The 13,574-nt window shown below is 35.8% G+C and overlaps 2 protein-coding genes across 2 annotated transcripts in view; one reads left to right on the forward strand and one right to left on the reverse strand.

The window, feature by feature from the left end:
• RSPO3 (R-spondin 3) overlaps positions 1 to 6,992 on the forward strand; it is a 75,947-nt gene extending 68,955 nt beyond the window's left edge. Inside the window, exon 5 of the mRNA XM_015137486.3 lies at positions 5,773 to 6,992. Coding sequence (XP_014992972.2) covers positions 5,773 to 5,960 — 188 coding nt within the window. The 3' untranslated portion in view covers positions 5,961 to 6,992. The remainder of the gene's footprint in view (positions 1 to 5,772) is intronic.
• The window catches only part of LOC106998157 (uncharacterized), a 102,225-nt gene that overhangs the window by 28,591 nt on the left and 60,060 nt on the right, over positions 1 to 13,574 (reverse strand). The gene's annotated exons all lie outside the window — the stretch shown is intronic.

The raw sequence follows: 13,574 nt of genomic DNA on the forward strand, positions 1-13,574 counted from the left end.
GTGGATCACCTGATGTCAGGAGTTCAAGACCAGCCTGACCAACATGGTAAAACCAAACCCCATCTCTACTAAAAATACAAAATTAGCCAGGCATGGTGGCATGCGCCTGTAATCCCAGCTACTTGGGAGACTGAGGCAGGAAAATTACTTGAACCGGGGAGGCGGAGATTGCAGTGAGCCAAGATTGTGCCATTGCACTCCAGCCTGGGCAAGAAGAGCGAAACTCTGTCTCAAAAGAAAAAAAAAAAACAAAAACAGAAAAGAACACAAGCTGGAATTTTTATTCTCCATACATCAAAATCAGGTCCAACTCTAGATTCAAAAATAATAAGATCAACCCTTTTACACCGTAAGTGCTTTATGGAAGGCATAAAGCCATGGGTTTCCGGTTGAATTTCATTCCACACCAAATAAAAAGAAAAATGTAATACTTATTTAATTGGTTTGAGTCATAGAATTCGTGATATTTAGCCCTCAGTCTGGAATGTGGAATACATTTTTAGCATTTGGGTAAAAATTATAAGCTAGTTTGTCTTGGGAAGTGAAGTACTTACAGCTCAATGGCTCCCCTTAGTGACACTTTGCAAGAAATTCACAAAGCAGCAGATTTTATGAAGACCTATAGACGGATTTTATCCAAACATCAAGAAAATAGCTTATATTCACAATTTAAGTGGTTCTCAATAAATGAATTACAGTTGTGATTCTAGGGATATAAACTCTTTTATTCATAACCTCATTATGTTTAAAGGATATTGAACGTGCTCTACGGTTTGCATTTTCACTTGGAATTTAAATATGTACTATATAAGTTAGGAAGAATAATTCAGGATCATTCTCTTTGTCATTTTTTACATGTTTATTTTTTCTAGTTCATACATGCACTTGAACAGATTTTAAAAAGATAACCTGCAACTAATTTAATTTATATCTGGGTGCCTATTCCAAATGTATCTAGTAAGAAAACTTGCCTTAAAATTAGTAGCTACAGTAAGTCAAAAGCTTATTTGATATTCATTAGGAAAAATGAAAGAAACAAAGGAGGAACCATGTGATTTGAAGTAAGTTTTGAGAGTATATATTAAAAGAAATTGGGTCTTCTATTGCTCTGCAGCTTTGGCCTTTATATGTGGTTGCACATCAAAATAAACTGGCAGGGGGAGGTGAACTTGTTATTGATTACAAGTTCTTGAGCCCCTCATAAGAACAACTGAATCATAATCTCCAGGGGTGGGATCTAGGAATCTGTATTTTAAAAAAATATGTTTGGGAACATTGTCTGCAGAAGGCCATAGGAAATGTTTATGTAAAAGACTGTATGTGTTTATACTAACAGAAAATAATTTCAGAATCTTAAAAATATCAATTATATATTCAATTATGTGATACTAGTATGCAACAAAATCTTAAATAAATATGGTTTTTTGGTCTACATGGAGATTTTAGCTACTCTTTCAAAAATTAAGGTTCAAAAACAAATACCAACCACTGACTACATTCCCTCTATGGCATCTTATTACTTACAGCAATTTTCTGAAATAGGAAATAAGGTCACATGTCAGAATAGCCTATTGGCCTTTTCTAAACTCATCACAAAAACATCCAAACTCTGGCCTGCTATCTGAATTCGATACTTGCCCTTCTCTAGTTTTCAGCACGCTGGTCCTCAGGACAAACTCCCAACATGGCAATTGAAGCCCATATATCTTTCCAGCTTCTCTGGGTAATAGTCTATATATAGACTCTGATCAAACCAAGGAAGTCGACTTTCAATGCCCCAGATTCACCATGTCCTTGCATGCCTTAGTACATGTTCACTGCCTGGCAGGCACTTCTTCCCTCATCAGCCTAGTAAACTCACAGTCATTCTTTTAGGCTCACCTCAAACATCATTACATCAGGGGAGTTATTTTCAGTCTCTGAAATCATTTTCAGTCTCTCTTCATGGAGTTCAATGCTTTCCCACTGTATCCCCAACAGGACCTTGTACACACCTCTATTTTAGCATTGGCATGTGACTATGATTATTGGCAGTCTCCATATCTCACTTATATGCCCAGGTTTTATCACACATTTTTGGCACGGAGTAGGGGCTTTGTTCATGTTTGTGAAAGGGGTTAATAACATTAGTTGTCATTTGTTCCATGAGTAACATATGCCAGGCACCATGCTAAGTGTTCTACCAGCATCACATTTAATCCTTATGAAGTTTAGCAAGAATTAAGGATTATTCACATTTTAGATATAACAGAGAGTTAATCCTAAGAAATATTAACAACTTGCCAGAGGTCACACAACTAGTTGGTGGCAGACCTAGAATTTGAAAACAGCGTTTTTCTGACCCTAAGGACAGTGTTCTTAAATGTGACACCATAGTGCTTCTCTGCAAGGGCTCAGATTGTAATTGACTGCTAATAGCAAGTTCTCTTTGATGTTTTCTACCCAAACACCCTCATAGCTCGAACATCAAGGGGAGATGAATGCTGTTTTAATCACTAGAATATTCCAAAACCCAGTTCAGGCATGTACGTGCATGTACACGTGCACACATACATGAATATTGAATGAATGGCAAAGCACACGTGTATATGTATATACATACACATACACATATGTGTATATATACACACACACGTGTGTGTATATATATACGTGTGTGTATATATACATATATGTGTGCATATATATGTGTATATATACACACATAAGTATATATATGTCAGATTGTCATAACTGGAATGCTTACTTTGCAAAATTGCCAAAAAAAAGGTTGAAAAAATATTAACCACATCAATGAAAAGTCACCAGAATAAAAAAGGAAGTCCCCTTTAATGAAAACCTTACAAAATTATCCCAAATTCCACGTGATTTTTAATGGACTACAGCCACTCTTCTGTATTTCTATTTTATTTCTTGGACAAGAAGAAAATATATTTATGCAAAGGGTAGTTAGCATTTCCAACCACTAACACATGGCCTGTAAAAAAAAAAAAAAAACATTTTTCTGTTGTGCAATAGCCCTCTGTTGAGCAGCAATAATGTACAATGTGTTAGTTTCCTGTTCCTTTACTAGAGCCTTCCCTTCCACTCACTGCCCAGACTAGTTATTCTTTGGATATAAAGTTATAATACTGAGTTTCAATCTACTTCCAAAAATGTTTAGGCCTGTCTTAAGAAATAATCATAGCAGTTTGCTAATAAGCAGAAATGCATTGCCAGTTGAGGATGTTGTCACAAGTGACTAAAAAACATATAAATCAATCTGTGACCAAGGAAGAAACAATACATTTCTTATGTGTCCAAAACATTATGGTTGGGATCACAGCTGTAAGATGTTGGACCGTCATCAAGAGAATAATGTCAAACACTGAACTTCTGGATGATTTCCATAAAAATAACATTTTGCTTGGGGTCAGTAGTTTTTATGGAACTTTGGAATGGTTTTCGCTGACAATTTTTTCAAGTTGAACTCAAACACCTCCAAAATGCTCCTCAATAAGGAAATATTATGTAATCCAACCTTTGCAGCCATCTCCTTCTGAAAACTAAGCACATAGCATGAAAACTAGTATTTTTCCCTTTCTGTTTGTACAGTTTTATAAAATTTATATTATGCTACGTGTTCAGAAAGGTAAACTTACTCTTCAGTTTTCCCTGTTTGGTTATTATATTCAAGTCAGCACATCAAATGTGTACTCATTAAATCCAGCATGGAAAGAAGGCCCTGATCCCTTCTGTAGAAATCTTATCAACCCAGCAAAATTCTTTTCAGTGAAAAGAATAATGGAATCGAGTAATCAGAATATAAGTAGTTCAGCTTAGGCCTAATAGTTGACTCTAATGTTGTTTGTTCCTTTCTGTCTGTCTGAAACAATTTGCTTCACCCTTGGATGAATTCTGATTTTTGTTAATTGTCCTTTTAGATTCCAGAATTTGAAGGTATATTGTGCTAAACCCAACAAGGAAAGCTTTCATAATGTAACTGGAAGGTTTTATAAATACAATCTCATGAGAAAGCTAGATGTGGCATAAAATCATTAATCCAAGGAGACCGTATGGGCGTTGTATACCTATGCAGTATTAATAATACCACTCCCTAGGATTCTGTAACCAGAGCCCAAGAAAAGGAAAGCCAAACCACTGAATTCAATATTTGCAGCCTACTTTGGGACATGAAAATATTTTGGTTCTCTCTTGCAAACAATTTCTTCAAAATATTTTTGTCAAAAGTGACTTATTTTAGAAAGTCTAATTTCAAATTTTAAATGGCCCAGTATGTGGGATCCATATTCAGAATTTGTCATACCTCAGGGAATAGTTGATTCCTAGTTTTTGTTTACTATAATATTGATTTGAATCTAAGTAATTTCTCATTGGGATATGTTTGTTTATGGATGTTACTAAAACCACGCCCTTGGACTACACTGTAGACTGCATATGTAAAAGGTGTACACGATAACAAAGCATCCAATTAATTCACTATTTAGAAATAAATAAAAGTAATCATCCAATTTAGTGCCAGGTTTATCTACTTTGATCAAATTATTCTCTTCTTTTAAAACTCCCAGCAGTTCTCCAATGCCGACAGAATAAAATCCAGTTCTTCAAGTGGCTCCCTGTTGGCTACAATAATACCTTTTCACATCCAAACCTTTAAAGTCATGTTGATTCCACTTTTAAAAATTTCTCCTCTCATAATGTGAATCTCAGTTAAATCTATGCTTCAAACCCAGCTCCAGGTCAGGGGCCTGCATGAAATCCAGTATACATGCGATAAATATCTACTCATTTGCTGGATAGAGACTCAACCTGCCCTGGTAGCTTGTACCAGAGGGTTATTGATCAGTTATAGTCATCATCACCCTGCAAGTAGAGAAATTACAATCCAAATTAATTTCAACATACAAATATTTGTGTTAAAATACAATTATCTTGTTATTCATCCTAAATTATTATTTCTGCATTTGTTATGCAAATAAGTTCTCTTCTCTTAGATAGCAGGCAAATATCTTGACAAATTATAACTATGTAACTGCTACTTGGAAAAACATTAAATACAAAATGGTGCCTTAAAAATAGGAGCCAGATAAAAAAATCTCTCCTTTTTTTTTTTTTTTTTTTTTTTTTTTTTGAGATAGAATCTCCCTCTCTTGCTCAGGCTGGAGTGCAGTGACACTATCAGGGCTCACTCTCACTGTGGCCTTGACTTCCCAGGCTCAAGCAATTCTCCTACCTCAACCTTCTGCATAGCTGGGACACGGGCATGCACCACCATGCCTCACTGATTTTTTAAATTTTTTGTAAAGATAAGGTCTCACCATGTTTCCCAGACTGGTCTTGAACTCTTGGGCTCAAGCAATCCTCCCACCTCACTCTCCCAAAGACCTGGGATTACAGGGGTAAGCCACCATGCCCGACCAAAATATACATTTGAATAAATGTTTTCAACAGCAAGAAATCTGTCTAAAACTTTCCATGAAACATGCATAAATAACTATCATGTAAAATAAGTTCCAAACTTAGAAGAACAAAACTATTTGGATTTCAAACTGTCATATGTTAGTTGCCTTATTATATCATATATGTGCTTCACATTTACATTGTTTGGAATACACCACGGACTTAATAATGGTTGAATTAGTTAAATAGTAGATATTTAACATCTATCATTATGATATATAATCTAAGAAATTTAAGTCTTTTTTAATTTAATTTTTTAAAAAATAGAACATAATTGAATGTAATTTTTAAAAGACTATCCTTTCATTTCAGGAAAAAAAGGAAGGGAGAGGAAAAGAAAAAAACCTAATAAAGGAGAAAGTAAAGAAGCAATACCTGACAGCAAAGGTCTGGAATCCAGCAAAGAAACCCCAGAGCAACGAGAAAACAAACAGCAGCAGAAGAAGCGAAAAGTCCAAGATAAACAACAGAAATCGGTATCAGTCAGCACTGTACACTAGAGGGTTCCATGAGATTATTGTAGACTCATGATGCTGCTATCTCAACCAGATGCCCAGGACAGGTGCTCTAGCCATTAGGACCACAAATGGACATGTCAGTTATTGCTCTGTCTAAACAACATTCCCAGTAGTTGCTATATTCTTCATACAAGCATAGTTAACAACAAAGAGCCAAAAGTTCAAAGAAGGGATACTTTCAGATGGTTGTCTTATGTGCTTCTCTGCATTTTTAGAAGACAAGAAATTTTTGTACATATTATCAATAGGCTATAAGATGTAACAGCCTAATGATGACATCTGGAGAAGAAACATCTTTTCCTTATAAAAATGTGTTTTCAAGCTGTTGTTTTAAGAAGCAAAAGATAATTCTGCAAATTCAAAGACACACTATCCCTTCAAAACAAATAGGAGATCAGGGAAGAGAAACATCCTTCAAAGGACAGTGTTGTTTTGACCGGGAGATCTAGAGAATGCTCAGAATTAAGGCCTGGCATTTGGAATCATAGGATTTATCATCACAGAAACAACTGTTTTAAGATTAGTTCCATCACCCTCATCATGTATTTTTGTGAGAAACACAAGAGTGCATACCAGAATTGAATATACCATATGGGATTGGAGAAAGACAAAATGTGGAAGAAATCATAGAGCTGGAGACTACTTTTGTGCTTTACAAAACTGTGAAGGATTGTGGTCACCTGGAACAGGTCTCCAATCTATGTTAGCACTATGTGGTTCAGCCTCTGTTACCCCTTGGATTATATAATATCAACCTGTAAACATGTGCCTGTAACTTACTTCCAAAAACAAAATCATACTTATTAGAAGAAAATTCTGATTTTATAGAAAACAAAAAATAGAGCAAGGAGAATATAACATGTTTGCAAAGTCATGTGCTTTCTTTCTGAATGAGGGAAAAACAATTTTATTACCTGCTTAATTGTCCACCTGGAACTAAAAGGGATACTACTTTCTAACAAGGTATATCTAGTAGGGGAGAAAGCCACCACAATAAATATATTTGTTAATAGTTTTTAAAGTTTTGTTCCCTTTGTTTTATTGAGAAATTCTTATTCTTAGAGACTCATGAATTAAGAAAGAGAATTCTGCTAACTCAGAGAACCTGGTTCCTATTCAATTCAGAATATATTACATTTCTCAGTAATATTTGTTTTTTGAATCCACCTTTATCTGAGCCTATGGAGATTTACTTATAGGGTACTAGGAGATATTTATTCCACTTTCTTATTTTAATCAACATTCTAATTATAGACACATGGGCCTCACTAACTGATTTCACTGCTCCCCCTTCATTGCTTAGAAATGAGCATCATTTCTTGTATGTCAGATCCCCCTGAATCTTCAACATTTAGTCTTTTCTTCTCTATATTTTCTATCTGTGGATCTCTTTAGGGGATTGAAGTCACCCTAGCTGAAGGCCTCACCAGTGTTTCACAGAGGACACAGCCCACCCCTTGCAGGAGGAGGTACCTCTGAGCGTGCAGCACAGAATTTCATGACCCACCTTAACCTTCCTGTTGTCATGGAAGGATGCACGGCTGCTCTGCCCACCGTGATTCCTAGCCCTCTCAAGATCACTGCTTTCTGACGAATTTGCAATAGCTCTGGCTTCTGGCTGCCTATTTCCGGGCACCCTTTCTCTACCAATTGTACAGTTCATGTAGTCTGCTTGGCTTAATTGATTTTCCACTTCTCTCTTCCTCTTCCAAAATATAAACCTTTTAAGTGATTTATTCCTGTTTCTTATTCTGGTGTTTCTTTCTTGTCCCTATGAGATAAGTGTTTCAACTCACTAGATCTATTCCCAATGTATAAAATAATTCTAATTCCATTTTCAGCTAAAACATATATTACCAAGAAGAAACAAACTTTATCCTACAGAATGATGTTAGGTAGAAATATGTCCCCAGGTTTGAGACCTTTCGGATGATTTCATATACGATCTTTCTTCTGAGTGTTACCCAGTCAAGTATAAGTAGCCAAATTATTTTTGCACATCTTTCTATGTTTCTCATGTTTCCATTTATTCAACAAGCACTCACTGGGAAGGTCTACACCTGCATAGGCAATGCTGGAAAAAGGGTTAAGTAAACCAGGACATGACAATGGTGGCAAATTACTATCTGGTCTTCCCATGTGTTTGACTCAAAGTTATTACCCTGTAGTCCTTCTGACAATGGCTGAAGGTCTAAATCCTTGATGCAAAACTTAAATAAAAGTATAATTATTACAAAGGAAAAAGAAATAAAAGCTAACATTCATCTTCATACATTGGATGAAATATAAATGAAGAAAAAAATAACATCAATTTTAACTGTAATTCTCCACCCACCAGTAACAGATCCTTAAGACTATAGAATCATATAGTATTCAAACCAGCAGCCTTCTCAAATTTGAGCAAAAACTCTTTATCAACCTATGGTAAAGTTCCTACACTAGTCACAGAAGGTGTTAACTTTCTACTCTGATTCTGTCTCTGTAATGGGTAAACTGTTGATAGTTTACCTCATCAACAGATGGTCGGTAAATTATTGATTTGAAGAATTGAGAGAGTGCAGCAACATAAATCTGTTAATGTCTGATCCGAGCTCCTGCCTTATTCTCCAAATTCGGCTTCATAATTAAGTGAAGGCCTCATTTCTATCCTCAGATTTAGGTTCTAGTAGCAGTTGCGTAACCACTGGTGAGTCACTTAACTTCTCTGGGTCCCCATTTCTCATGTGCAACAAGAAAGAGGAAGACTGGAGATGATCACTGTAGTTCCAGACAAGGGAAGATTTCACACTTTGTTTACTGCAAGGTGATGTCCCTGAGTCCTCATTAGTGACTGTGTCCTGTGGAAGTTATCCCAACCCTGCTTTTCTCAAAAGTGAAAATGTATAAGCTCTCAGAGGAGACAAATTTAACTCTGCTTCTCTAATGTTATTGAATTAAAAGCTGTTCACATTAGTGGTTATTAAAATATTGAAATAAATAACACTGGGAAGAAAAAGAATATATATATACAGCTAATAACAAGAATAGATATTCATCCTCACAAAAGGAGACAGTAAAGAAAATGGAAAATGCACTGGTGCCAGCATTAGACAGCTTGTGTTAATGTCTCAATTCCTCTACTAACTAGTTGCAGCTTGTGTGACCTTGGGCACATTGTTTGATCTCTCAGAGCCTCCATCCCACATCTGCAAAATGGAAGTAGCATCATCTCTTTTGCAAGGTAGTTATGAAAATTAAAAGGTTCTTCACTCAATATAATAATAAATATTTTGCATATAAATAAATATCAGTTAAAAGTTTTTGACTAATTCTACAAGTCAGACACATAACTAAATTTTATTTCTTCATTCATGATATGTGATAGTGTCCATAAAAATGTACATGCATGATAATTTCAAGGAATAAGTATATATATGAGAATTATAGAAATGAAATGAGTACTATTAACTAGTAATTAAAATGTAATTTTGTCTTGAGTCTTCTTAAAATTAGGAAACTATTTAAAGTACATTTTTTATAAATGGGCATAAATAAAGACAGTATATATTTTCCATGGATATATTTTCATAGCAGAGGAACTAACTAGATTCTTTCTCAATACAACTGCAACTATTTCTGGTCAAATTCATGGTTGATCTGTTACAAACAGGGTGTAACTTCTTGTAATGCAAAGATAATTTGTCCGGAATTCATCCTCCACTGAAAAAGTAAGATTAAACAAGTATCATGGTCAAACCAATTGAGATTTTTTCCAAATTTAAGCAATAACATTTCATCTTACTAACATAGTAGATTATTGTAACTTTATTTTAAATGTTCTTAGAAAAAGAAAAGCAAAACAAAACAAATGACTGTACCTCCTTTATATTACCCACTTACCCTCTGACTATATTATATTATGTAATTATCCCAAAAGCCCTGTAAGGGAGTCATTGATGTCCTTGTTTTGCAAAAGAGGAAACTGAGGCACAGAGAAGTGTCTAAAGTCACACAACTAGCAACGTGTGAGTTTGGAAGTGACACTCAGCTCTGGCTGACTCCAAAACCCACTTTCCTTCTCCTTCATCATAACCTCTAATGTCATATGTATTATTAGTTCCAAGATTGCCCATGATGTGCAATAGTGAAGTATTTCCTCATGATCTAAAACTATTATCCCCCATTAAGAAGCCTGAGAAGTCAAGTTCTAGAGGCCTCAACCCGGAATAAGACTTAACTCTGAATCTGAACTCGAAATGTGACTGTGTGTGTGTGTGGTGGGCGGTCGCGGGGTGGGGGGCGGGGTGCGATGGTGAGAGAGAGAGAGAGCTGTAAGAAGACTATGAGCTGGCTGGATGTGGGGTTTGCGGGGAACAGTGTATTGGGGGACGCAAGTGCATTGATAGGCAAGAGGAATAAAAAGGAGAAATGGGAAATATGTACTATCAGAAAAGGACCAAAGTTCAGAAAGAGAACAGCAAGTCTGGCTCCTCGGGAAGCCTTTGATTGTTACAGCCCTTTATGTGCGTGGAGCAGCCCTCAATTCAGTTCTTTTCTGGTATAAGCAGGGTATTTACCAGCACGATCATCTTTCCCCTCAGTCCTTCTTCAGAATTACAATGATCCAGGAAGAAATAGTAACGGATCTTCTTCACTGTTGGAACTACCAAAACAACTTTCTTCAGAAGATACTTCATTTTCTCCCAGCTACTTTCAGACATTCAATATCAGGATTTTAATTGCCACACACCTTTTCTTGCCCATACTGGCTCTCAAGTAATTCTGAGGCTAACATATCCATCACATACACAGGCACAAAAAATGAAAGAAGAAACAAAGAAAGGGAGGAAGAAACATAGGAGAGACAGAGGGAGGGGGGAGGCAAGAAAGCAAAAATAGTTATCATTTTTATTCATAGTCCTTAAAATACAGTGGTAACATAACTCCAACTAGTGGAAATATTTCATTAATTGGAAAATTGGCTATATAATAATTTCAAAAGACACAATTACATGACCACAAAATAATCTGACATATAAACAGTTTGTAAACTGTTACAGTTACACTTCTATATCTATAGCTGTGTGCAATGAAAATTGTTGTTCAATATGATGTCAAGGCAATCCAATATATTGAATCACCTACAAAAGATTAAGTTTTATTTTTAAAAAGAAAACTGGCAGATACATATTAGAAAAGTTTTTAAACAAGGTTAAATAATAACTTTACCAAAGTGTTCTGGCTGAGATTTAATCGAAGTATTCACTTTTGTACTATTAGCATCAGTTACTATTTTAGCTGCTCCAAATTTCTATCACAAATGAATTTCAAGCAAGAGCCAGATTTTTTCAACAAATGTAACAACGTCTTAAACAGTTTAAAGAGGAATCTACCTTTATACTAAAATCTAAAATAATCAAATGCATTTTAAGTGCTTTGAGATTGTAAAGCACAATAAATATATAAGCTACGACTGTTGCTAGCCAGTCCCTAGCTACACCAACAGTTTGACATTCCTTTCCCCATTGCTCACACTGCTGCCCACACTGGAGATTTCGGTCTTAGAGGAAATTATCTATATTCTTCCCCAAAAGGAGTCAATAGAAGTATGTGATGAGACTATATATTTGAGAATGCAACAATGTAGCCCTTCCTTACTAGAAGGGAGTGAGGACATACTTTACTTCCTTCTAGTATATCTGCATTTTTTTTTTCTGTAGCTGCTGGCAATGGAGCTATATTAAACACAGAACTAGAGGTGCGACTTTACTTTGTACACTGTGTGATACCCAAATACAATAAAATAAACTATCACTAAATGTTGAATCTTGAACTGGAGACATTTCTGAGTCAGTTAACGCTTCCACATACAGTCTCCCCAGAACACGCACATTCCAGGTTGGTCCCAATCTCCCAAGAGGTAGAAAATTCAGTGAAAACTCAGTCAACTATCTGGCTATGATGATCTCAAGATCTGAAAAAAAGTAAAAAGAATTCTGATCCCAAAAAGAAAGGGACCCTTATTTTCATCCTTACAGCTACTCATGACATATACTGCCCCTCCACATGCCAAAAATGAATGCCATGCCCCGAGGCACTGTGCTGTCCCTGACAGCAGTCGTTCCATCCTTTTGACTTTCTTCCCTACTTCCGTTCTACATTTCGCTTATTTATGTTTTTTGATTGACTAGTTTGGGAAAGAAAATAAACCCTACCTAATTATGTAAAATTTAACCTAGGAATAAACTGGAGAAGACATAATTTAATAAACTCCTCTAAATATAGAGCTATGGAAAGACTATTATTTACACTTCTTTTTTTTTTTCTTTTTTTTTTTTGAGATGGAGTCTCGCTCTGTCTCCCAGGCTGGAGTGCAGTGGCGCGATCTCAGTTCACTGCAAGCTCCGCCTCCCGGGTTCACGCCATTCTCCTGCCTCAGCCTCCCGAGTAGCTGGGACTACAGGTGCCCGCCACCTCGCCCGGCTAACTTTTTGCATTTTTAGTAGAGAACAGGGTTTCACCGTGTTATCCAGGATGGTCTCGATCTCCTGACCTCGTGATCCGCCCTCCTCGGCCTCCCAAAGTGCTGGAATTACAGGCGTGAGCCACTGCGCCCAGCCCCATTTATACTTCTTAAAAGAAGTTTAATAACAATAAAAATAAACTAGAAAACAAAAATAAAAACACTTCGTGTTTCACATACAAGGGATTTTCCTCATGTGGTAACTATTTAGAAGAAGGTCCTATTTATCACTAAGTTCACCCTTACTGATCTTTTTTCCATAGTAAAAAAATGATTATGACTCACTTTATGAACACACCAAATGGTACAGGAAAATAGATTTTAGTTTTATCCAAACCAGCAGTGAGAATAATTTATGATTCCAAAAAAGACATAGACATGCAGAGTCAATTTAGGAAAGTGAGTCAGTTTCATGCAAATCAGTTCTAGCTTTCCTGATTACCAGTCTTCTTTTAATGTTGGAGTTTCAGGGTAGGAGGGGGGCGGGGGAAATGAATTATTGTGGTAAACCAATATTTCCACTTGTTAACTGTGGAATATTTAAAGGATAGTTTAATATGTACATGTGAAAGGTCAAGAGAATAGAGTTTTATTTGAATATCCAGATGATCCAATTAAATCCAAAATGGTATTATTTATAGAACAGAAGAGATCATTAGAATGTGCTGTTCTAGTATCTCTAGAATTCTCAAATTTATTATGAGAATTATCCTTTCCACAATTGTCAAAATAGATTGGCCATAAACATCCTTGCAGGCCTAAGCAATTTGAAATTCAGGGCCTATATCAGTTTCCTTGCCTCTACCCCTTTTACCCCAAAAGAAACCAGTCAATTAGATAATGGATAAATTAACACCATATTGACAAGCAAAGTATAATTAGAAATTAATAAGCTTAAAGAGAAATGACTGTGTAAAAAAAAAATCACTTGTTTCAGGTTTAATGTAGTCACTTTGGGACAGGAATATAAAACATGGAACATGAAAATAGCAGATGCCCTTTCCATCCATTAATAAAGTATCTTTTAAATAAATAAATAATCAATCAACCTATCAAGTCCACCATTAGGAAATTAGCAACAGTGCTTTGCTGTA

This window comes from Macaca mulatta, chromosome 4, assembly GCF_049350105.2.
Source record: "Macaca mulatta isolate MMU2019108-1 chromosome 4, T2T-MMU8v2.0, whole genome shotgun sequence".
NCBI lineage: Eukaryota > Metazoa > Chordata > Mammalia > Primates > Cercopithecidae > Macaca > Macaca mulatta.